The following is a 23,652-nucleotide window of genomic DNA, read 5'->3' on the forward strand; positions in this document are numbered from 1 at the left end:
CCGGAGAACGGTAACATCCCCATCTCCTCTGCTGCGGTCATTATCCGGCTGTCGGTGCACCGTGCTCCGATCCTCTCACATCCGAGAATTGGAGCACCGCTGTGGAGGAGCCGGAGAACGGTAACATCCCCATCTCCTCTGCTGCGGTCATTATCCGGCTGTTGGTGCACCGTGCTCCGATCCTCTCACATTAGAGAATTGGAGCACCGCTGTGGAGGAGCCGGAGAACGGTAACATCCCCATCTCCTCTGCTGCGGTCATAATCCGGCTGTCAGTGCACCGTGCTCCGATCCTCTCACATCCGAGAATTGGAGCACTGCTGTGGAGGAGCCGGAGAACGTAACATCCCCATCTCCTCTGCTGCGGTCATTATCCAGCTGTTGGTGCACCGTGCTCCGATCCTCTCACATCCGAGAATTGGAGGAGCCGGAGAACGGTAACATCCCCATCTCCTCTGCTGCGGTCATTATCCGGCTGTCGGTGCACCGTGCTCCGATCCTCTCACATCCTAGAATTGGAGCACCGCCGTGGAGGAGGCGGAGAATGTAATATCCCCATCTCCTCTGCTGACGGCGTCTGAAGGAATCGCACTGCACTCAGGTGACATCCGAGAGATTCACGGATGCAGTGAATTGGCATGAGAGAATAATCGCAGATGTGAGCTGCACTATAGGTTAACAGTCGACCAAGTCGAATGCGATTACATTGCAAGTGGGAGTGAGCCCATACTCGTCGCTACTTCAGGAGTGTGAGCATGATATTCAGGAGGTGAGATAAGACCCGAGGTCAGAGGAAGACTGCTGATGCTGTTGGTCAGATCTTCCCAGGAGCCTCCTAGAGACACAATATGGCCGTCCTCTTACCTCCATCCTTCTATGTAGAGCAGAGGTGTCAAACTGCATTCCTCGAGGGATGCATACAGGTCATGTTTTCTGGATTTATTTGTATTGCACAGGTGATAATTTAATCACCTACACAGAATGATTCCAGCACCTTGTGCAATGCTAAGGAAATCTTGAAAACACGCATGGTTTGAGGCCCTCGAGGAATGCAGTTTGACAACCCTGATATAGAGCACACATGAGTATGATGGTCACGGTTCACACCATGCTGATTGCACAGAACAAAGTATGCTGCCACGAGCTCCGATTAACGGGTCCGGAGCCAACCCAAATCAGCGCAATTCACTTCAGAGGACAGTTCATTATAGAGCAGAAGAGAAGCTAGCAATTAAATATTTTACTCCATGAAAAATTAGGTAGTGTTTACAAAGTATAAAAAGATATTAGAAAGGAGACAATTCGTATACAGTCGTGGCCAAAAGTATTGACACCCCAGCAATTCTGTCAGATAATACATGTATACATTCTTTGCGTCTGGAGGAGAGAAGGTTTTTCCACCAACATAGAAGAGGATTCTTTACTGTTAGGGCAGTGAGAATCTAGAATTGCTTGCCTGAGGAGGTGGTGATGGCGAACTCAGTCGAGGGGTTCAAGAGAGGCCTGGATGTCTTCCTGGAGCAGAACAATATTGTATCATACAATTATTAGGTTCTGTAGAAGGACGTAGATCTGGGTATTTATTATGATATAATATAGGCTGAACTGGATGGACAAATGTCTTTTTTCGGCCTTACTAACTATGTTACTATGTTACTCATTTTCTTCCTGAAATTGATTGCAAACACAAATTCTTTGGTATTATTATCTTCATTTAATTTGTCTTAAATGAAAAAACACAAAAAGAATTGTCCTAAAGCCAAATTGGATATAATTCCACACCAAACATAAAAAAGGGGGTGGACAAAAGTATTGGCACTGTTCGAAAAATCATGTGATGCTTCTCTAATTTGTGTAATTAACAGCACCTTTAACTTACCTGTGGCATCTAACAGGTGTTGGCAATAACTAAATCACACTTGCGGCCAGTTGACATGGATTAAAGTTGACTCAACCTCTGTCCTGTGTCCTTGTGTGCACCACATTGAGCATGGAGAAAAGAAAGAAGACCAAAGAACTGTCTGAGGACTTGAGAAACCAAATTGTGAGGAAGCATGAGCAGACCTGAATGTTCCTGTGTCTACCGTGCGCAGTGACATCAAGAAGTTTAAAGCCCATGGCACTGTGGCTAACCTCCCTAGATGTGGACGGAAAAGAAACATTGACAAGAGATTTCAACACAAGATTGTGCGGATGTTGGATAAAGAACCTCGACTAACATCCAAATAAGTTCAAGCTGCCCTGCAGTCCGAGGGTACAGCAGTGTCAACCCGTACTATCCGTCGGCGTCTGAATGAAAAGGGACTGTATGGTAGGAGACCCAGGAAGACCCCACTTCTTACCCCGAGACATAAAAAAGCCAGGCTGGAGTTTGCCAAAACTTACCTGAAAAAGCCTAAAACGTTTTGGAAGAATGTTCTCTGGTCAGATGAGACAAAAGTAGAGCTTTTTGGGCAAAGGCATCAACATAGAGTTTACAGGAGAAAAAAAGAGACATTCAAAGAAAAGAACACGGTCCCTACAGTCAAACATGGCGGAGGTTCCCTGATGTTTTGGGGTTGCTTTGCTGCCTCTGGCAGTGGACTGCTTGACCGTGTGCATGGCATTATGAAGTCTGAAGACTACCAACAAATTTTGCAGCATAATGTAGGGCCCAGTGTGAGAAAGCTGGGTCTCCCTCAGAGGTCATGGGTCTTCCAGCAGGACAATGACCCAAAACACACTTCAAAAAGCACTAGAAAATGGTTTGAGAGAAAGCACTGGAGACTTCTAAGGTGGCCAGCAATGAGTCCAGACCTGAATCCCATAGAACACCTGTGGAGAGATCTAAAAATGGTAGTTTGGAGAAGGCACCCTTCAAATATCAGGGACCTGGAGCAGTTTGCCAAAGAAGAATGGTCTAAAATTCCAGCAGAGCATCGTAAGAAACTCATTGATGGTTACCGGAAGCGGTTGGTCAGTTATTTTGGGTAAAGGTTGTGCAACCAAGTATTAGGCTGAGGGTGCCAATACTTTTGTCTGGCCCATTTTTGGAGTTTTGTGTGAAATGATCAATGTTTTGCTTTTTGCTTCATTCTCTTTTGTGTTTTTTCATTTAAGACAAATTAAATGAAGATAATAATACCAAAGAATTTGTGTTTGCAATCATTTTCAAGAAGAAACTGGGTATTATCTGACAGAATTGCAGGGGTGTCAATACTTTTGGCCATGACTGTATACATTACAGATTACAAAATAAAATAGGATTAATGGAAGAAAAACACACTTACAGGTCGTTAGATCATGTCATATCAGCATGGTGGCCGTGTGCTCAGGAGATACAGCCAGGTGCATTGGAAACAGCTTGAAGAGCTGTTGTTAGCGGCTTCCCAGGCCAAGACTGAAGGCTGGACTAAGAGTATAGTGACTTGTACTTCTGAGCTTGTGACATTGTACGTTGGGTACAGCCGGGACCAGCTGCTTCGAAAGCATCACCAAACCAAGGATTCAAGCTTCAGGAGGCTAATTTGCATATTCCAGGTGCCTTCTGGGAGAAGCGAAGTCTCCCTAAGCTAGAAGATCGTTGGGTACAGCCGGGACCAGCTGCTTCGAAAGCATCACCAAACTTTTTGCCTGTAGGACATTATTGCAAGAGAGCTTGGCTGAGTAGATTACACAAGAAGGAAAACACACAGCAAGTCAGCAGGATCTAGGAGCAACATGGCAGATGTGACAACCTACATGGTGAGCTGCAGCATGTGCTACATGTTCACAGATCGACCAGAAGAAGAATCCAATTTCACCTGTCAGAAGTGTAGACTAGTGGCCCTTTTAGAAGAAAAGGTGCGGGGTCTGGAAGAAAGAATAGCAACTTTGAAACTCATCAAAGAGAATGAAGACTTTCTAGACAGAACAGAAGCATCTCTACTGGTCACAGAAGGTGAAAAAAGTGTCAGAGAACCTCCAAAAGCAGATGAGTGGAAGCATGTGACCAAAAGAAGCAAGAAGACCATGGAGAAATCACCAACCACACAACTGAAGAACCGATATCAAATCTTTGTAGAGGATGAAGATGGCACACCTAAGAATGAAGCAATACCAGCAAGCAAAAAAGAAAAGGGCACACAGCAACAAGTGACAGCAAAAAGTACAGCCAAGAAGCAACGAAGAGTGGTGGTGGTGGGAGACTCACTACTGAGAGGCACAGAAGCAGCCATCTGCAGACCGGACATAACTGCAAGAGAAGTATGCTGCCTTCCAGGTGCGATGATCAAGGATGTGACCGATAGGATACCAAAGCTCTTCAGCTCCAAGGACGTCCACCCATTTCTTCTGATACATGTTGGCACCAATGACACGGCAAGGAAGGACCTACCGACAATCTGCAAGGACTTTGAAGAGTTGGGGAAGAAAGTAAAGGAACTGGATGCACAGGTAGTTTTTTCTTCTATCCTTCCAGTAGACGGGCATGGCACCAGGAGATGGAACAGGATCCTTGATGCAAACAACTGGCTAAGACGATGGTGCAGACAACAAGGATTTGGATTCCTGGACCACGGTGTGAATTACTGGTATGATGGACTCCTCGCCAGAGACGGACTACACCTCAACAAACCTGGGAAACACACATTCGCCAGAAGACTCGCTACACTCATCAGGAGGGCGTTAAACTAGAAGAAGAGGGGACGGGAAGAAAAACATTAGACTCGAACAAAGACGACCCAGGAAAACATACTCAGAAGGGAGGTAAGAACATTTCTAAAACAATCCACAGTGAGGAGATTGGAACAAAACAAAATCCTCTAAACTGCATGCTCGCAAACGCCAGAAGCCTGACAAACAAGATGGAAGAACTAGAAGCAGAAATATCTACAGGTAATTTTGACATAGTGGGAATAACCGAGACATGGTTAGATGAAAGCTATGACTGGGCAGTTAACTTACAGGGTTACAGTCTGTTTAGAAAGGATCGTAAAAATCGGAGAGGAGGAGGGGTTTGTCTCTATGTAAAGTCTTGTCTAAAGTCCACTTTAAGGGAGGATATTAGCGAAGGGAATGAGGATGTCGAGTCCATATGGGTTGAAATTCATGGAGGGAAAAATGGTAACAAAATTCTCATTGGGGTCTGTTACAAACCCCCAAATATAACAGAAAGCATGGAAAGTCTACTTCTAAAGCAGATAGATGAAGCTGCAACCCATAATGAGGTCCTGGTTATGAAGGATATTCCCGGATATTAACTGGGAAACAGAAACCTGTGAAACCCATAAAGGCAACAGGTTTCTGCTAATAACCAAGAAAAATTATCTTTCACAATTGGTGCAGAATCCAACCAGAGGAGCAGCACTTTTAGACCTAATACTATCTAATAGACCTGACAGAATAACAAATCTGCAGGTGGTCGGGCATTTAGGAAATAGCGACCACAATATTGTGCAGTTTCACCTGTCTTTCACTAGGGGGACTTGTCAGGGAGTCACAAAAACATTGAACTTTAGGAAGGCAAAGTTTGAACAGCTTAGAGATGCCCTTAATCTGGTAGACTGGGACAATATCCTCAGAAATAAGAATACAGATAATAAATGGGAAATGTTTAAGAACATCCTAAATAGGCAGTGTAAGCGGTTTATACCTTGTGGGAATAAAAGGACTAGAAATAGGAAAAACCCAATGTGGCTAAACAAAGAAGTAAGACAGGCAATTAACAGTAAAAAGAAAGCATTTGCACTACTAAAGCAGGATGGCACCATTGAAGCTCTAAAAAACTATAGGGAGAAAAATACTTTATCTAAAAAACTAATTAAAGCTGCCAAAATGGAAACAGAGAAGCACATTGCTAAGGAGAGTAAAACTAATCCCAAACTGTTCTTCAACTATATCAATAGTAAAAGAATAAAAACTGAAAATGTAGGCCCCTTAAAAAATAGTGAGGAAAGAATGGTTGTAGATGACGAGGAAAAAGCTAACATATTAAACACCTTCTTCTCCACGGTATTCACGGTGGAAAATGAAATGCTAGGTGAAATCCCAAGAAACAATGAAAACCCTATATTACGGGTCACCAATCTAACCCAAGAAGAGGTGCGAAACCGGCTAAATAAGATTAAAATAGATAAATCTCCGGGTCCGGATGGCATACACCCACGAGTACTAAGAGAACTAAGTAATGTAATAGATAAACCATTATTTCTTATTTTTAGTGACTCTATAGCGACAGGGTCTGTTCCGCAGGACTGGCGCATAGCAAATGTGGTGCCAATATTCAAAAAGGGCTCTAAAAGTGAACCTGGAAATTATAGGCCAGTAAGTCTAACCTCTATTGTTGGTAAAATATTTGAAGGGTTTCTGAGGGATGTTATTCTGGATTATCTCAATGAGAATAACTGTTTAACTCCATATCAGCATGGGTTTATGAGAAATCGCTCCTGTCAAACCAATCTAATCAGTTTTTATGAAGAGGTAAGCTATAGGCTGGACCACGGTGAGTCATTGGACGTGGTATATCTCGATTTTTCCAAAGCGTTTGATACCGTGCCGCACAAGAGGTTGGTACACAAAATGAGAATGCTTGGCCTGGGGGAAAATGTGTGTAAATGGGTTAGTAACTGGCTTAGTGATAGAAAGCAGAGGGTGGTTATAAATGGTATAGTCTCTAACTGGGTCGCTGTGACCAGTGGGGTACCGCAGGGGTCAGTATTGGGACCTGTTCTCTTCAACATATTCATTAATGATCTGGTAGAAGGTTTACACAGTAAAATATCGATATTTGCAGATGATACAAAACTATGTAAAGCAGTTAATACAAGAGAAGATAGTATTCTGCTACAGATGGATCTGGATAAGTTGGAAACTTGGGCTGAAAGGTGGCAGATGAGGTTTAACAATGATAAATGTAAGGTTATACACATGGGAAGAGGGAATCAATATCACCATTACACACTGAACGGGAAACCACTGGGTAAATCTGACAGGGAGAAGGACTTGGGGATCCTAGTTAATGATAAACTTACCTGGAGCAGCCAGTGCCAGGCAGCAGCTGCCAAGGCAAACAGGATCATGGGGTGCATTAAAAGAGGTCTGGATACACATGATGAGAGCATTATACTGCCTCTGTACAAATCCCTAGTTAGACCGCACATGGAGTACTGTGTCCAGTTTTGGGCACCGGTGCTCAGGAAGGATATAATGGAACTAGAGAGAGTACAAAGGAGGGCAACAAAATTAATAAAGGGGATGGGAGAACTACAATACCCAGATAGATTAGCGAAATTAGGATTATTTAGTCTAGAAAAAAGACGACTGAGGGGCGATCTAATAACCATGTATAAGTATATAAGGGGACAATACAAATATCTCGCTGAGGATCTGTTTATACCAAGGAAGGTGACGGGCACAAGGGGGCATTCTTTGCGTCTGGAGGAGAGAAGGTTTTTCCACCAACATAGAAGAGGATTCTTTACTGTTAGGGCAGTGAGAATCTGGAATTGCTTGCCTGAGGAGGTGGTGATGGCGAACTCAGTCGAGGGGTTCAAGAGAGGCCTGGATGTCTTCCTGGAGCAGAACAATATTGTATCATACAATTATTAGGTTCTGTAGAAGGACGTAGATCTGGGTATTTATTATGATGGAATATAGGCTGAACTGGATGGACAAATGTCTTTTTTCGGCCTTACTAACTATGTTACTATGTTACTATGTTACATCACTAAAGGGCTGGTTAATAATATGCTCTGATCTGATAGTTATTTAGGCAATGTGCACACGATGTGGAATTAGTGCAGATCTGCAGCAGATCGCGCAGAAATGCTGCAGTTCTGCAAAGTGATTTACAGTACAATGTAAATCAATAGAAAAAAATGCTGTGCTAATGGTGCGGAAAAATCCGCGGCAAATCTGCACCTGTGTTTTCTGCCAGGAGATGCAGATTTTGTGTGGAAAATTCTGCACCCCAATCTGCAACGTGTGCACATAGCCTTACGCTTTTTCAAAGTCTCAGACAAAGACATTCCTGAGTGAGAAGGGAGGGACAACGGGTGGCTTTTCATTATTGGTCACCTGCAGTTTAAAGGCACACCCTGCTCACACACTAGTTTCAAGTTACCCAGTGTCGCTGCTCTAGGCTTTGCCTTTGGGTGGAGGAATGCAGAAGAAGGGAGAAAGGGTGATCACCGCTGCATTGTGTGTGTGTGTAGAAAGCCATGTCCTTTCTGACTAAACACAATATAATATGGCATTTTTGGCATTGTCGTGATACCTCACCCTTTTGGACTGCACTACAGAGGCATAACCTCTTGGTACTCCTCCATGCACACCTCAGCAGGTTCACCCTGGCAGGACAACCCATCTGCATTGCCATGTTCCCTGTCCGTCTTGTGCTCTATGGTAAAATCGTGCTGCTAGAGGGCAAGGCTCCAGCGAAGCAACTATCCATTTGTTCTGCTCACGGCTCATACCAAGCACAGAGGGTTGTGGTCGGTCACCACAGTGAAGGTGTGATCATACAAGTAGGGCTGCAAGCATTGCAGGGCCCAGACTATGGCCAGACACTCATTCTCGATGATGGAATAGGCCAATGCCCTCGGCAGAAGCTTCCGGCTCAGGTACAATACTGGGTGCTATTCGTTCCCCGAGTCGACCTGGCTGAGCAGGGCACCGAGGCCAAACTCGCTGGCGTCAGTCTGCACCAAGAACGGTCGACTGCTTTCAACATAGGGGCGTTGCACAGTGCTGTTTTCAGCGCCTGGAAGGCCCCTTCACAGCCGTCGGTCCAGTTGACGATGTGGGGTAGCTTCTTCCTGGTGAGGTCTGTCAAGGGTTTTGCCAGGCTACTATAGTGCTGCACGAAGCGCCTATAGTTCCCGGCAGTGCACCTGAAGGACATCACCTGTTTCTTGGTCCTGGGGGTGGGCCAGGACATGATAGCGTTCACTTTCCCCGGCTCTGGCTTTAGTCTTCCCACCTACCCGGTGCCCCAGGTAGTGGACCTCACTCATGCCCATCTGGCAGTTTCCTGGCTTGATGGTCAGACCGGCTCGGTGGAGTCGCCTGAGCACCTCCTCGAGATGCTGCAGGTGTTCGTCCCAGGAGGGACTGAAGATGGCAATGTCATCCAAGTACGCCACCCCGCGTACTTCTCCAGTCCCTGAAGCAGGTGGTTGACCATCCGCTGGAAAGTGGTAGGGGCATTCTTCATGCCGAAGGGCATGACCGTGGACTCGTACAGTCCAAAGGGCGTGATAAAGGCGGACTTATCCTGCGCCTCGGGGCTCAGGGGAAACTGCCAGTATCCTCGACTCAGAACCATTATTGTCAGGTATTTTGCGCCAGCTAACCTCTCAAGCAGCTCCTCGATGCGCGGCATTGGGTGCGCGTCAGAGGCTGTGATGGCATTGAGCCCCCTGTAGTCCATGCAGAACCACAAGTAAGATCCAACCTGTCAGGTGAGTAAAAGTACTGCTGAAAAAGGCAAGTCACCTATAGATGACTGCCATGCTGGCAGCCAGACACAGGAGCGGGTTATATCTTGGTTCTCTAGTGTTCTTAGTTTCCATGTATCACCTCTGTGTTCTTGCTGCCCTGACTCCCGGGAGCCGCGCATGCGCTATACTTCTTGTGCGGCACGCTGATCATTTGAACAGCGCTGCGCATTAGACACATTTCAGCAGAGACGTCTGCTCGCATTACTCCACTAGGAGCCGCCACCTCCGCTTCCCGGCTTGCCAGCCACACACACCAGGCGTCACTTAGCATTACGGATACAGGTATTTATACATCTTATTGGTAGCTCTTTACCCACTTCCCTTGGCGAAGCTGTCCTTGTAACAGCGATACGCGTTGGGCGTCCACTTCCCGCTCCTGTGTCTGGCTGCCAGCATGGCAGTTCTCTATAGGTGACTTGCCTTTTTCAGCAGTACTTTTACTCACCTGACAGGTTGGATCTTGTGGATCTTAAGCACCTGTCCCCTGTGTGGATCTCTACCACATTATTGTACTTATTGGATTCGAGGTGTTTTGTGTACATTTCTTTGACTCAGTGCTGCATGTTATTCACCTGGTGGGTGTGCTGGCAGTATTATATATTCTCATACCTCCATGGGTGTATTTTCTCTGGCTGCCATTACTTATTGTTTTAGTGTAGAACACTGTGTATTGCTATTTTTCACACAGGGGGGTTCATGTGGTGGAGTGTTGCATTGTTTTTAATTGGTTTTAAAATTTTGTTACCAATAAAGTTTGCTGTTTTATGATATTGTATGTATGATATTGGGTGGTGTGCATACCTTATAAGTGACTTCTTTTTTTCCTTTTGCCATTTCATTCTACCCAAATCAGTTCCCAATAAAACATCAGTGGGCAAGTTATCGGCCAGCCCCACTTCCTTCACCCTGCTCCTGGCACTCCAATCTATATAAACCCGGGCCATTGGCAGGGGACAGCGGATGCCCCCAATCCCCGTGAGTCGGGTTTCCCCCGGAATGATCTCTTCAGGGGCCGCCAGTTCGGGTCGGAAGAGGGTCCGTTCAGCCCCGGTGTCCTTGAGGCCTGTAGCGACATGGCCCCCCACAGTGACGCGCTGCACGTTGTCACACACCCTCCCAGCCACCCCACCCACCAAAAAAACTGGTTGGGGGCTTCTTCTGCTTCTCCGACAGTTGGCGCTGATATGACCAGTCCGTTCGTTTGCAGGAAAAACCATGGTTAAGGTCGATGATGGGTCTGGTGCTGTTGACAATGAGGACAGGACCTCTGGTGTGCTGGCTGGCAGGGGTACTGGCGTTGGTTGCAGGCTTACCCCTTCTCCAGCTGGTGGTGACTGGCTTCCGCATTTCAGATCTACGGTTGGCCTCATAGGCATCGGCAATCTGCGCTGCTTTCGTCACGTCTTTGGGTTCTCTGTCCATCACGAACTGTTGCACCTCAGCTGGGCAAAGATGTAATAACTGATCTTTGATCATCAGGTCTCGCAGCTGTGCAAAGGTGGTCACTGACAGTCCTTGGGTCCACTGGTCATAGTGGGTCCCGAGTCCAAGCGCCACATTGCTGTAACTGTCGTGTGGGCCACGTTGGAGGTTCCCAAACTTTCTACGGTAAACCTCACGTGTAAGCTGGTACTTGGTTATTAAGGCCTGCTTGATAGCCTCATAGTCATCATCTTGGTCTTGAGGAAGAGCAGCAAACACCTCCAGAGCTTTGCCTCTTCGCCCTGGGGTCAGGTATTGGGCCCATTCGTTCCGAGGCAGCCGGTACTGTCTGCAGGCTTTCTCAAAGGCCCGCAGGAAAGTGTCCAAGTCCCTGTCCTTTTCCATCACAGGAAAGTGCTCTGGCTGGGGTTTGGGTAACTTAGCGTTGCTTGACTCACTGTTCTGTCGTAGATGGTACAGCTCGGAGTTGGGCCAGCCGCAGTTAATAATTCCTCTGGGCTTGGGTCTCCCGCTCAGCCCACTGGGCTCTCTGCCTCCCACTTTTCCGCTTTTTATGGTATTGCTGGATCAGCTGCAGATGTCCCTCATGGTCGTCGGCGGGGAGTTGCACCAAAGCTGCCTGCAGGTGGTGTCCAGTCCGCCCTGGTTGCTAGTAGTGCCAGCATTCAGTGGTTGGACCTCTGCTGCAGCACCATTTTCGCTTGTGCTGGCTTCCGCACCCTCTGGGCTCTGAGACCGGGCTTGGTCTGCTTCAAATTGCACCAGTTCAGTGACCATTTGAGTCTTGGATTTGCCCTGGGGGTCCAAGCCATGGTACATGCATACTCCAACAAGTGTCCTTCTTCTGCTGGGCGTACCAGGCTTCTCCCTTTTGCAGCCAACATTGCCAAATAAAAGATAGGATAGAAAAACGAAGAGAAAGGGAGGGGGTAATCACAAGTACACACGGTATTGTCTCAGAACTATTAAACACTGAGCTTGCTCTCCAAACTTATTTGCGCAGAGTCCTCGCAAGAACTTTGCAAGTTTTTAGTGAGAGGAATGATTGCTCAAACCAGATCACTAATGCTCTATTATCCCACCGCTCTGCCACCAATATGTCACGGTTCACACGGTGCTGCCAACACTGTCACGGATCCCAGCAGTATGTCCGGGATCCCAGGGAGGATATCTTTATCGTCCCCACTACTCACACCAATTTGTCACGAACCGGTTTTTTTTTGTTACCTCTGGTTCCTTGTGAAGGGGATTTATCTATATAGCTAACATAGAAAAAACTCAGAAAAAATACATACCATGAGATATGGCCTTCCCAAAACCCTGTCTGATGACAAATGCACACTTAGCAGGATGCAGCAGGCCTCCACTGATAAAGGCTAGGGGCGGCACAGGTGCAAACTACTTGATAAAAACAGCCACACCCACACCAACCAAACATTGCAGGAGTTGGCTGCCTAGTAGAAAAAATGCAATTTGTCATGAACCGGGGTTTTTTGGGTTGCCCCTGGTTCCTTCTGAAGAGAATTTTTCCATATCCCACTTCCCAGTTCCGGTTTGGAACTTGCAGCTCTCTGGCGCCCCCCTTACCCTCAGGTCAGATTAGGTACTTCACCTAGGGTAATTAGCCGAAAGGCTGCCTGCTATGTACTGGCTATTGGGCACGATGCAGCGAGGGCGATATAGCTACTCCCACTCAGGCAGGAACAATAATTATCAACGCTGCCGTCGCTACAAAGATTCCCAATTGCACAGAACAAAGTATGCTGCCACCAGCACCGATTAACGGGTCGGGAGCGAACCCAAATCAGTAGCGCAATTCACTTCAAAGGACACAGTTCGTTATAGAGCAGAAGAGACAAGCTAGCAATTAAATATTTTACTCAATGAAAAATTAGGCAGTGTTTACAAAGTATAAAAAGATATTAAAAAGGAGACAATTCGTATATACATTAGATTACAAAATAAAATGGGATTAACGGAAGAAAAACACTTACAGGTCGTTAGATCATGTCATTTCAGCATGGGGGCCGTGTGCTCAGGAGATACATTCAGGTGCATTGGAAACAGCTTGAAGAGCTGCTGTTAGTGGCTTCCCGGGCCCAGACTGAAGGCTGGACTAAGAGTACAGTGACTTGTACTTCTGAGCTTGTGACATCACTAAAGGGCTGGTTAATGACATGCACTGATCTGATAGTTATTTACGTTTTTCCAAAGTCTCAGACAAAGGCATTCCTGAGTGAGAGGGGAGGGACAACGGGTGGCTTTTCAGGATTGGTCACCTGCAGTTTTACGCCACACCCTGCTCACCACTAGTTTCAAGTTACCCAGTGTCACTGCTCTAGGCTTTGCCTTTGGGAGGAGGAATGAAGAAGGAGGGGGGGGGGATATTGGTCGCAGCTGCTTTGTGTGTGTGTGTAGAAAGCCATGTCCTTTCTGACTAAACTCTCAATATATAATATGGCATTTTTGGCATTATCGTGACAATGATCTATCCTTTAATCAGGGCCATATTGCCCCTGCAAGTCACCAGCTTCACCCACAGATGCAAATGTTTCCTGATCATGGATATTTCCACAGATGTGACAAGTAAAATATTGGATTTCCATTGCCATTTGAAAGTGGGTGGTGCGGGCAGTGATCCGTCATGGCGGGAGGGGAGTGGGCAGTAACCCGTCACGGCGGGGGGGTGGGGGTAGTGCGGGCGGTTATCCGTCACGGCGGGGGGGAGGGGGGGTGCGGGCAGTGATCCGTCATGGTGGGGGGGGTGCGGGCAGTGATCCGTCACGGCGGGGGGGGGGGGGAGTGCGGGCGGTGATCCGTCACGGCGGGGGGGGGGAGTGCGGGCGGTGATCCGTCACGGCGGGGGGGGGGTGCGGGCGGTGATCCGTCACGGGGGGGGGGGGTTAGTGCGGGCAGTGATCCGTCATGGCGGGAGGGGAGTGGGCAGTAACCCGTCACGGCGTGGGGGGGGAGTGCGGGCGGTGATCTGTCATGGTGGAGGGGTGTGCAGGCTGTGATCAGTCACGGGGGGCTGCGGCCGTCGATCCATCACGACGGGGGGGGGGGATGTTGCGGGCGGTAATCCGCCATGGCGTGTGGGGGTTCGGGCGGTGATCCGTGATGGCGGGGGGGTGCAGGCAGTGCCCCTAGCCTCTGATCTGTACAACTCAACTGCAATCACTGAAGGATTCCCAATTATTACTGTTCATTGCATTGAAATGTAAGTAAGCCACGTGATGGGTGGCACTAGGTTCAGCGCCATTGATACCAATTCTAGGATTGTGATGATTTTTCTTTCTCGGTTTCAGATTCGTTTGTGAACAGTCAGGAGTGGACACTAAGTCGTTCTGTGCCGGAGCTAAAAGTGGTAAGAGCTTTATTCTCTTCTGATCCCCTGTGTGACGAGGCAAGGAGCCGACATTGTCCAGGAGAAGGTGTTCTGGGCAGTGGCAGCAGCTTCTGGCATCTCTCAACCATCGTCACCCTGTGTATGTAGATGGCCACGCTCCGTGTCCACCCACGGTGCTGGTTGACACTCTCGCGTAGCCACGCATCGGTTGTGTCATCAGACTGTGAGGCCACACAATGTCTTAGATCGTGAGGGACCTGTAGACTTTATCTCTTGAGCACCACCAGGTGATTAATACTGACCTATGTAGGGAGGCAATGCCTCTCATGACACGCCGTGATCAGGCCGGATCGGGCTCGGTGACTTTCACTGCTCTTCTCAGGTCCCTGGGAATAAAGATGGACATCATGCAGGTAATGGAGTGTCCATGATGGACAAGAGCTGTGCCACATGTATACCCACTGACTATAGGGTTTCTAATGGTGTCCATCGTTTTAACGAAACCCTATTTTAGTAAGCGGCTTCTTAATATCAAAATGATGGAACCTGCCGCAGACTCCACGGAAGTGTCAACGAAGCCGTACAACGATTGTCTGAAACCCGTGAGCCGCAATGACCATTTGCCGCATTGTCCTGTTTCACAATCGTGCAGCCATTGACCAGCTGCGGTGGGCCGCGCTTTGGCCTCATTGCCCCCTTGTCGCCCCCATGCCGCCTCCTGTCTTAAGTTTTCCTCTGTGGCTCATTTGAACCGGTGTCGGCCCATTCTCTGTATTGCAGGGTATCGTGGGTAATCTCTCCAGCGGGAAGTCGGCCCTGGTCCATCGATACCTCACAGGAACTTATGTACAGGAAGAATCTCCAGAAGGTGAGTGATCCGTGAGCCCTGCCGCCGTGTGTGTGGAGGGTCTGTGCCGCCGTGTGTGTGGAGCGTCTGTGCCGCCGTGTGTGTGGCGCGTCTGTGCCGCCGTGTGTGTGGAGCGTCTGTGCCGCCGTGTGTGTGGAGCGTCTGTGCCGCCGTGTGTGTGGAGCGTCTGTGCCGCCGTGTGTTGTCATCATGGGGGAGTGCAGGATAGGGACTGGAAGTGTGACAGCAGTCAGGGACAGGAGACCGATGATGTACAGTGTGACAGAGCAGATGGGGACAACAGAGCGGTGATGTACGATGTGACAGCAGGCAGGGACAGCAGACCAGTAATGTACGGTGTGAGTGGCCTTCTGCAGAGCAGGCAAGGACAGCAGACCAGTAATGTACGGTGTGAGTGGCCTTCTGCAGAGCAGGCAAGGACAGCAGACCTGTAATGTACGGTGTGAGTGGCCTTCTGCAGAGCAGGCAGTCAGCAGACCGGTGATGCGCGGTGAGTGGCCTTTGGCAGAGCAGGCGGGGTCAGCAGACCGGTGATGCGCGGTGAGTGGCCTTTGGCAGAGCAGGCGGGGACAGCAGACCGGTGATGTGCGGTGAGTGGCATTTGGCAGAGCAGGCGGGGTCAGCAGACCGGTGATGTGCGGTGAGTGGCCTTTGGCAGAGCAGGCGGGGTCAGCAGACCGGTGATGTACGGTGAGTGGCCTTTGGCAGAGCAGGCGGGGACAGCAGACCGGTGATGTGCGGTGAGTGGCCTTTGGCAGAGCAGGCGGGGTCAGCAGACCGGTGATGTGCGGTGAGTGGCCTTTGGCAGAGCAGGCGGGGACAGCAGACCGGTGATGTGCGGCGAGTGGCATTTGGCAGAGCAGGGAGGGTCAGCAGACCGGTGATGTGCGGTGAGTGGCATTTGGCAGAGCAGGGAGGGTCAGCAGACCGGTGATGTGCGGTGAGTGGCCTTTGGCAGAGCAGGCGGGGACAGCAGACCGGTGATGTGCGGTGAGTGGCCTTTGGCAGAGCAGGCGGGGTCAGCAGACCGGTGATGTGCGGTGAGTGGCCTTTGGCAGAGCAGGCGGGGTCAGCAGACCGGTGATGCTCGGTGAGTGGCCTTTGGCAGAGCAGGCGGGGTCAGCAGACCGGTGATGTGCGGTGAGTGGCCTTTGGCAGAGCAGGCGGGGTCAGCAGACCGGTGATGCGCGGTGAGTGGCCTTTGGCAGAGCAGGCGGGGTCAGCAGACCGGTGATGCGCGGTGAGTGGCATTTGGCAGAGCAGGCGGGGTCAGCAGACCGGTGATGCGCGGTGAGTGGCCTTTGGCAGAGCAGGCGGGGTCAGCAGACCGGTGATGCGCGGTGAGTGGCCTTTGGCAGAGCAGGCGGGGTCAGCAGACCGGTGATGCGCGGTGAGTGGCCTTTGGCAGAGCAGGCGGGGTCAGCAGACCGGTGATGCGCGGTGAGTGGCCTTTGGCAGAGCAGGCGGGGTCAGCAGACCGGTGATGTGCGGTGAGTGGCCTTTGGCAGAGCAGGCGGGGTCAGCAGACCGGTGATGTGCGGTGAGTGGCCATTGGCAGAGCAGGCGGGGACAGCAGACCGGTGATGTGCGGTGAGTGGCCTTTGGCAGAGCAGGCGGGGTCAGCAGACCGGTGATGTGCGGTGAGTGGCCTTTGGCAGAGCAGGCGGGGTCAGCAGACCGGTGATGTGCGGTGAGTGGCCTTTGGCAGAGCAGGCGGGGTCAGCAGACCGGTGATGTGCGGTGAGTGGCCTTTGGCAGAGCAGGCGGGGTCAGCAGACCGGTGATGTGCGGTGAGTGGCCTTTGGCAGAGCAGGCGGGGTCAGCAGACCGGTGATGCGCGGTGAGTGGCCTTTGGCAGAGCAGGCGGGGTCAGCAGACCGGTGATGTGCGGTGAGTGGCCTTTGGCAGAGCAGGCGGGGTCAGCAGACCGGTGATGTGCGGTGAGTGGCATTTGGCAGAGCAGGCGGGGACAGCAGACCGGTGATGTGCGGTGAGTGGCCTTTGGCAGAGCAGGCGGGGTCAGCAGACCGGTGATGTGCGGTGAGTGGCCTTTGGCAGAGCAGGCGGGGACAGCAGACCGGTGATGTGCGGTGAGTGGCATTTGGCAGAGCAGGCGGGGTCAGCAGACCGGTGATGTGCGGTGAGTGGCATTTGGCAGAGCAGGCGGGGTCAGCAGACCGGTGATGTGCGGTGAGTGGCATTTGGCAGAGCAGGCGGGGTCAGCAGACCGGTGATGCTCGGTGAGTGGCATTTGGCAGAGCAGGCGGGGTCAGCAGACCGGTGAAGTACGGTGTGATGGGGTGTAGGACAGAGTACGTAGGGACAGACGACCAGTGAAGAATTCAAGATAAAGGAAGAATGTTCCATTGGACATGGATATGATTCCACAGTCTATGATACGCCAAATACAATACAGTGGCATGTAAAAGTGTGTTCGCCCCTGGTCAAAATGACTGTTATCTCCAACTAAGAATGGATGAAAGTCCCTCAAAAAAGAATTTGAGACTCTTGTCTGGCTACAAAAAGCTATTACAAGATGTGATATTTGCAAAAAGGGCGCTGCTAGGTACTAACCATGCAGGGTGCGCAACCCCCTGCTGCTTCTGGCAAAGAGAGAGTATACTGAGACCAGGGCAGACTGTATACAGAGACTATCCCCACGGATACTACAGAATCTTGGGACTATGAACGGCGGCTGATCGTCCCTTATCCATTTAGGGAACAATTATTGAGGATTGCCCATGAAATTCCTTTGGCCGGACACCTTGGAATACAAAAGACTAAAGCTCGCCTGACACATAACTTCTATTGGCCCAAGATGGGGACAGATATTGCCAATTACTGCCGATCATGTAGTTTGTCAGCGAGTTGGGAAGTCTGGGAATATACAGAAAGCTCCATTGATACCACTGCCTGTGATCGATGAACCCTTCCAGCGAGTGGCTGTGGATATCATAGGGCCACTTGCAATCCCTAGTAGCTCTGGTAAAAAGTACATCCTCACAGTGGTGGACTATGCTACACGATACCCGGAAGCTGTGGCACTATCCTCCATCCAAGCAGACAAAGTGGCGGATGCTTTACTGACTGTGTTCTCTCGTGTGGGTTTCCCCAGGGAAATGTTGACCGATCAGGGAACCCAGGTCATGTCTGATCTGATGGAAAGCCTCTGTTGTGTCCCCTCCAGAATACCGTGACAGCTGCGTCCCCTCCAGAATACCGTGACCGTTGTGTCCCCTCCAGAATACCGTGACAACTGCGTCCCCTCCAGAATACCGTGACAGCTGTGTCCCCTCCAGAATACCGTGACAGCTGTGTCCCTTCCAGAATACCGTGACAGCTGCGTCCCCTCCAGAATACCGTGACCGCTGTGTCCCCTCCAGAATACCGTGACAACTGCATCCCCTCCAGAATACCGTGACCGCTGTGTCCCCTCCAGAATACCGTGACCGCTGTGTCCCCTCCAGAATACCGTGACAACTGCGTCCCCTCCAGAATACCGTGACAGCTGCGTCCCCTCCAGAATACCGTGACCGCTGTGTCCCCTCCAGAATACCGTGACAACTGCGTCCCCTCCAGAATACCATGACAGCTGTGTCCCCTCCAGAATACCGTGACAACTGCGTCCCCTCCAGAATACCATGACAGCTGTGTCCCCTCCAGAATACCGTGACAACTGCGTCCCCTCCAGAATACCGTGACAGCTGTGTCCCTTCCAGAATACCGTGACAACTGCGTCCCCTCCAGAATACCGTGACCGCTGTCCCCTCCAGAATACCGTGACAGCTGCGTCCCCTCCAGAATACCGTGACAACTGCGTCCCCTCCAGAATACCGTGACAGCTGCGTCCCCTCCAGAATACCGTGACCGCTGTGTCTCCTCCAGAATACCGTGACAACTGCGTCCCCTCCAGAATACCATGACAGCTGTGTCCCCTCCAGAATACCGTGACAACTGCGTCCCCTCCAGAATACCGTGACTGCTGTCCCCTCCAGAATACCGTGACAGCTGCGTCCCCTCCAGAATACCGTGACAACTGCGTCCCCTCCAGAATACTGTGACCGCTGTCCCCTCCAGAATACCGTGACAGCTGCGTCCCCTCCAGAATACCGTGACAACTGCGTCCCCTCCAGAATACCATGACAGCTGTGTCCCCTCCAGAATACCGTGACAACTGTGTCCCCTCCAGAATACCGTGACAGCTGTGTCCCTTCCAGAATACCGTGACAACTGCGTCCCCTCCAGAATACCGTGACCGCTGTCCCCTCCAGAATACCGTGACAGCTGCGTCCCCTCCAGAATACCGTGACAACTGCGTCCCCTCCAGAATACCGTGACAGCTGCGTCCCCTCCAGAATACCGTGACCGCTGTGTCCCCTCCAGAATACCGTGACAACTGCGTCCCCTCCAGAATACCGTGACAGCTGTGTCCCCTCCAGAATACCGTGACAACTGCGTCCCCTCCAGAATACCGTGACAGCTGTGTCCCTTCCAGAATACCGTGACAGCTGCGTCCCCTCCAGAATACCGTGACCGCTGTGTCCCCTCCAGAATACCGTGACAACTGCGTCCCCTCCAGAATACCGTGACCGCTGCGTCCCCTCCAGAATACCGTGACCGCTGCGTCCCCTCCAGAATACCGTGACCGCTGTGTCCCCTCCAGAATACCGTGACAACTGCGTCCCCTCCAGAATACCGTGACAGCTGCGTCCCCTCCAGAATACCGTGACCGCTGTCCCCTCCAGAATACCGTGACAGCTGCGTCCCCTCCAGAATACCGTGACAGCTGCGTCCCCTCCAGAATACCGTGACAGCTGCGTCCCCTCCAGAATACCGTGACAGCTGCGTCCCCTCCAGAATACCGTGACAGCTGCGTCCCCTCCAGAATACCGTGACAGCTGCGTCCCCTCCAGAATACCGTGACAGCTGCGTCCCCTCCAGAATACCGTGACAACTGCGTCCCCTCCAGAATACCGTGACAACTGCGTCCCCTCCAGAATACCGTGACAGCTGTGTCCCCTCCAGAATACCGTGACAACTGCGTCCCCTCCAGAATACCGTGACAGCTGTGTCCCCTCCAGAATACCGTGACAACTGCGTCCCCTCCAGAATACCGTGACAGCTGCGTCCCCTCCAGAATACCGTGACAGCTGTGTCCCCTCCAGAATACCGTGACAGCTGCGTCCCCTCCAGAATACCGTGACAGCTGCGTCCCCTCCAGAATACCGTGACAACTGCGTCCCCTCCAGAATACCGTGACAACTGCGTCCCCTCCAGAATACCGTGACAACTGCGTCCCCTCCAGAATACCGTGACAGCTGCGTCCCCTCCAGAATACCGTGACAACTGCGTCCCCTCCAGAATACCGTGACAGCTGCGTCCCCTCCAGAATACCGTGACAACTGCATCCCCTCCAGAATACCGTGACAACTGCGTCCCCTCCAGAATACCGTGACAGCTGCGTCCCCTCCAGAATACCGTGACAACTGCGTCCCCTCCAGAATACCGTGACAGCTGTGTCCCCTCCAGAATACCGTGATAGTTGCCGGACGACTGCGGCCCCTCCAGACTATTCCACTGCTGAGACAATTGCTTCCCCTCCAGGATATTCTGACAGCTGTTGGACTGCTCCTTCCAATCCTCCTTTGACCTCCTCTTCTCAGATGCTCCTCCATCCCAGTTAGGCTTGACTTACTTTAGACTAATCTGGCAGTGCTACTTTCCACTGCCGTGCCCCGATGTGGTCATCCAGTGATGCTGTATGTGTATATTCATACACTAGATGGTGGCCCGATTCTAACGCATCGGGTATTCTAGAATATGCATGTCCACGTAGTATATTGCCCAGCCACGTAGTATACAGCACAGAGCCACATAGTATACAGCACAGACACGTAGTCACATAGTATATTGCCAAGCCACGTAGTATATTGCCCAGCCACGTAGTATATTGCCCAGCCACGTAGTATATTGCCCAGCCACGTAGTGTATTGCCCATCCACGTAGTGTATTGCCCATTCACGTAGTATATTGCCCAGTCACGTAGTATATTGCCCAGTGACGTAGTATACAGCACAGAGCCACGTAGTATATTGCCCAGTGACGTAGTATATTGCCCAGTGACGTAGTATATTGCCCAGTGACGTAGTATATTGTCAGCCACATAGTATATTGCCCAGTGACGTAGTATATTGTCCAGCCACATAGTATATTGCCCAGCCACGTAGTATATTGTCCAGCCACATAGTATATTGCCCAGTGATGTAGTATACAGCACAGAGCCACGTAGTATATTGCCCAGTGACGTAGTATGTTGCCCAGTGATGTAGTATATTGCCCAGTGACATATTTTTATTAGTGTTTGTCTGATGTTTATATCACATACAGAAATATAATTGCAATCATATTATGAGTACCAATAGGTTATATTGACAGTTAGAATGAGTTAATGCAGCAAGTCAATATTTGCAGTGTTGACCCTTCTTCTTCAAGACCTCTGCAATTCTCCCTGGCATGCTCTCAATCAACTTCTGGACCAAATCCTGACTGATCGCAGTCCATTCTTGCATAATCAATGCTTGCATTTTGCCAGAATTTGCTGGTTTTTGTTTGTCCACCCGTCTCTTGATGATTGACCACAAGTTCTCAATGGGATTAAGATCTGGGGAGTTTCCAGGCCATGGACCCAAAATCTCTATGTTTTGTTCCATGAGCCATTTAGTTATCACCTTTGCTTTATGGCAAGGTGCTCCATCATGCTGGAAAAGGCATTGTTGGGCGCCAAACTGCTCTTGGACGGTTGGGAGAAGTTGCTCTTGGAGGACATTCTGGTACCATACTTTATTCATGGCTGTGTTTTTAGGCCGATTCCCTTGGCTGAGAAGCAACCCCACACATGAATGGTTTCAGGATGCTTTACAGTTGGCATGAGACAAGACTGGTGGGAGCGCTCACCTCTTCTTCTCCGAATAAGCTGTTTTCCAGATGTCCCAAACAATCGAAAAGGGGATTCATCAGAGAAAATGACTTTGCCCCAGTCCTCAGCAGTCCACTCCCTGTACCTTCTGCAGAATATCAGTCGGTCCCTGATGTTTTTTCTGGAGAGAAGTGGCTTCTTTGCTGCCCTCCTTGAAACCAGGCCTTGCTCAAAGAGTCTCCGCAGTCTCACAGTGCGTGCAGAAGCACTCACACCAGCCTGCTGCCATTCCTGAGCAAGCTCGGCACTGCTGGTAGTCCGATCCCGCAGCTGAAACAGTTTTCAGATATGGTCCTGGCGCTTGCTGGTCTTTCTTGGGCGCCCTGGAGCCTTTTTGACAACAATGGAAGCTCTCTCCTTGAAGGTCTTGATGATGCGATAGATTGTTGACTGAGGTGCAATCTTTGTAGCTGCGATACTCTTCCCTGTTAGGCCATTTTTGTGCAGTGCAATGATGGCTGCACGTGTTTCTTTAGAGATAGCCATGGTTAACTGAAGAGAAACAATGATACCAAGCACCAGCCTCCTTTTAAAGTGTCCAGTGATGTCATTCTTATTTAATCATGACTGATTGATCGCCAGCCCTGTCCTCATCAACATCCACATCTGTGTTAATGGATCAATCACTAAAACCATGTTAGCTGCTCCTTTTAAGGCAGGACTGCAATGATGTTGAAATGTGTTTTGGGGGTTAAAGTTCATTTTCTGGGCAAATATTGACTTTGCAAGTACAGTAATTGCTGTTAAGCTGATCCCTCTGACATTCAGGAGTATATGCAAACTGCCATTAGAAAAAATGAAGCAGTTGACTTTGGAAAAATTAATATTTGTCTCATTCTCAAAATTTTTGTCCATGACTGTAGTATATACAGAGCGTGTGACTACAGAGGAGCTGTGGATATATAGTATATACAGAGCTTGTGACTACAGAGGAGCTGTGGATATATAGTATATACAGAGTGTGTGACTACAGAGAGGAGATGTAGATATATAGTATATACAGAGCTTGTGACTACAGAGGAGCTGTGGATATATAGTATATACAGAGTGTGTGACTACAGAGAGGAGATGTAGATATATAGTATATACAGAGCGTGTGACTACAGAGGAGCTGTGGATATATAGTATATACAGAGTGTGTGACTACAGAGAGGAGCTGTGGATATATAGTATATACAGAGTGTGTGACTACAGAGAGGAGCTGTGGATATATAGTATATACAGAGTGTGACTACAGAGGAGCTGTGGATATATAGTATATACAGAGTGTGTGACTACAGAGGAGCTGTGGAGATATAGTATATACAGAGAGTGTGACTACAGAGAGGAGATGTAGATATATAGTATATACAGAGCGTGTGACTACAGAGGAGCTGTGGATATATAGTATATACAGAGTGTGTGACTACAGAGAGGAGCTGTGGATATATAGTATATACAGAGTGTGTGACTACAGAGAGGAGCTGTGGATGTATAGTATATACAGAGTGTGACTACAGAGGAGCTGTGGATATATAGTATATACAGAGTGTGACTACAGAGAGGAGCTGTGGATATAT

The 23,652-nt window shown here is 49.8% G+C and overlaps 1 protein-coding gene across 4 annotated transcripts in view; it reads left to right on the forward strand.

Moving 5' to 3' along the window:
* AGAP3 (ArfGAP with GTPase domain, ankyrin repeat and PH domain 3) overlaps nt 1-23,652 on the forward strand; it is a 494,399-nt gene that overhangs the window by 116,023 nt on the left and 354,724 nt on the right. For all 4 annotated transcript variants that reach the window (XM_069729029.1, XM_069729028.1, XM_069729027.1 and 1 more), the window contains exons 2-3: nt 14,209-14,267; nt 15,030-15,117. In XM_069729029.1, coding sequence (XP_069585130.1) covers nt 14,209-14,267; nt 15,030-15,117 — 147 coding nt within the window. The remainder of the gene's footprint in view (nt 1-14,208; nt 14,268-15,029; nt 15,118-23,652) is intronic.

This window comes from Ranitomeya imitator, chromosome 6 (assembly GCF_032444005.1).
Source record: "Ranitomeya imitator isolate aRanImi1 chromosome 6, aRanImi1.pri, whole genome shotgun sequence".
Lineage (NCBI taxonomy): Eukaryota > Metazoa > Chordata > Amphibia > Anura > Dendrobatidae > Ranitomeya > Ranitomeya imitator.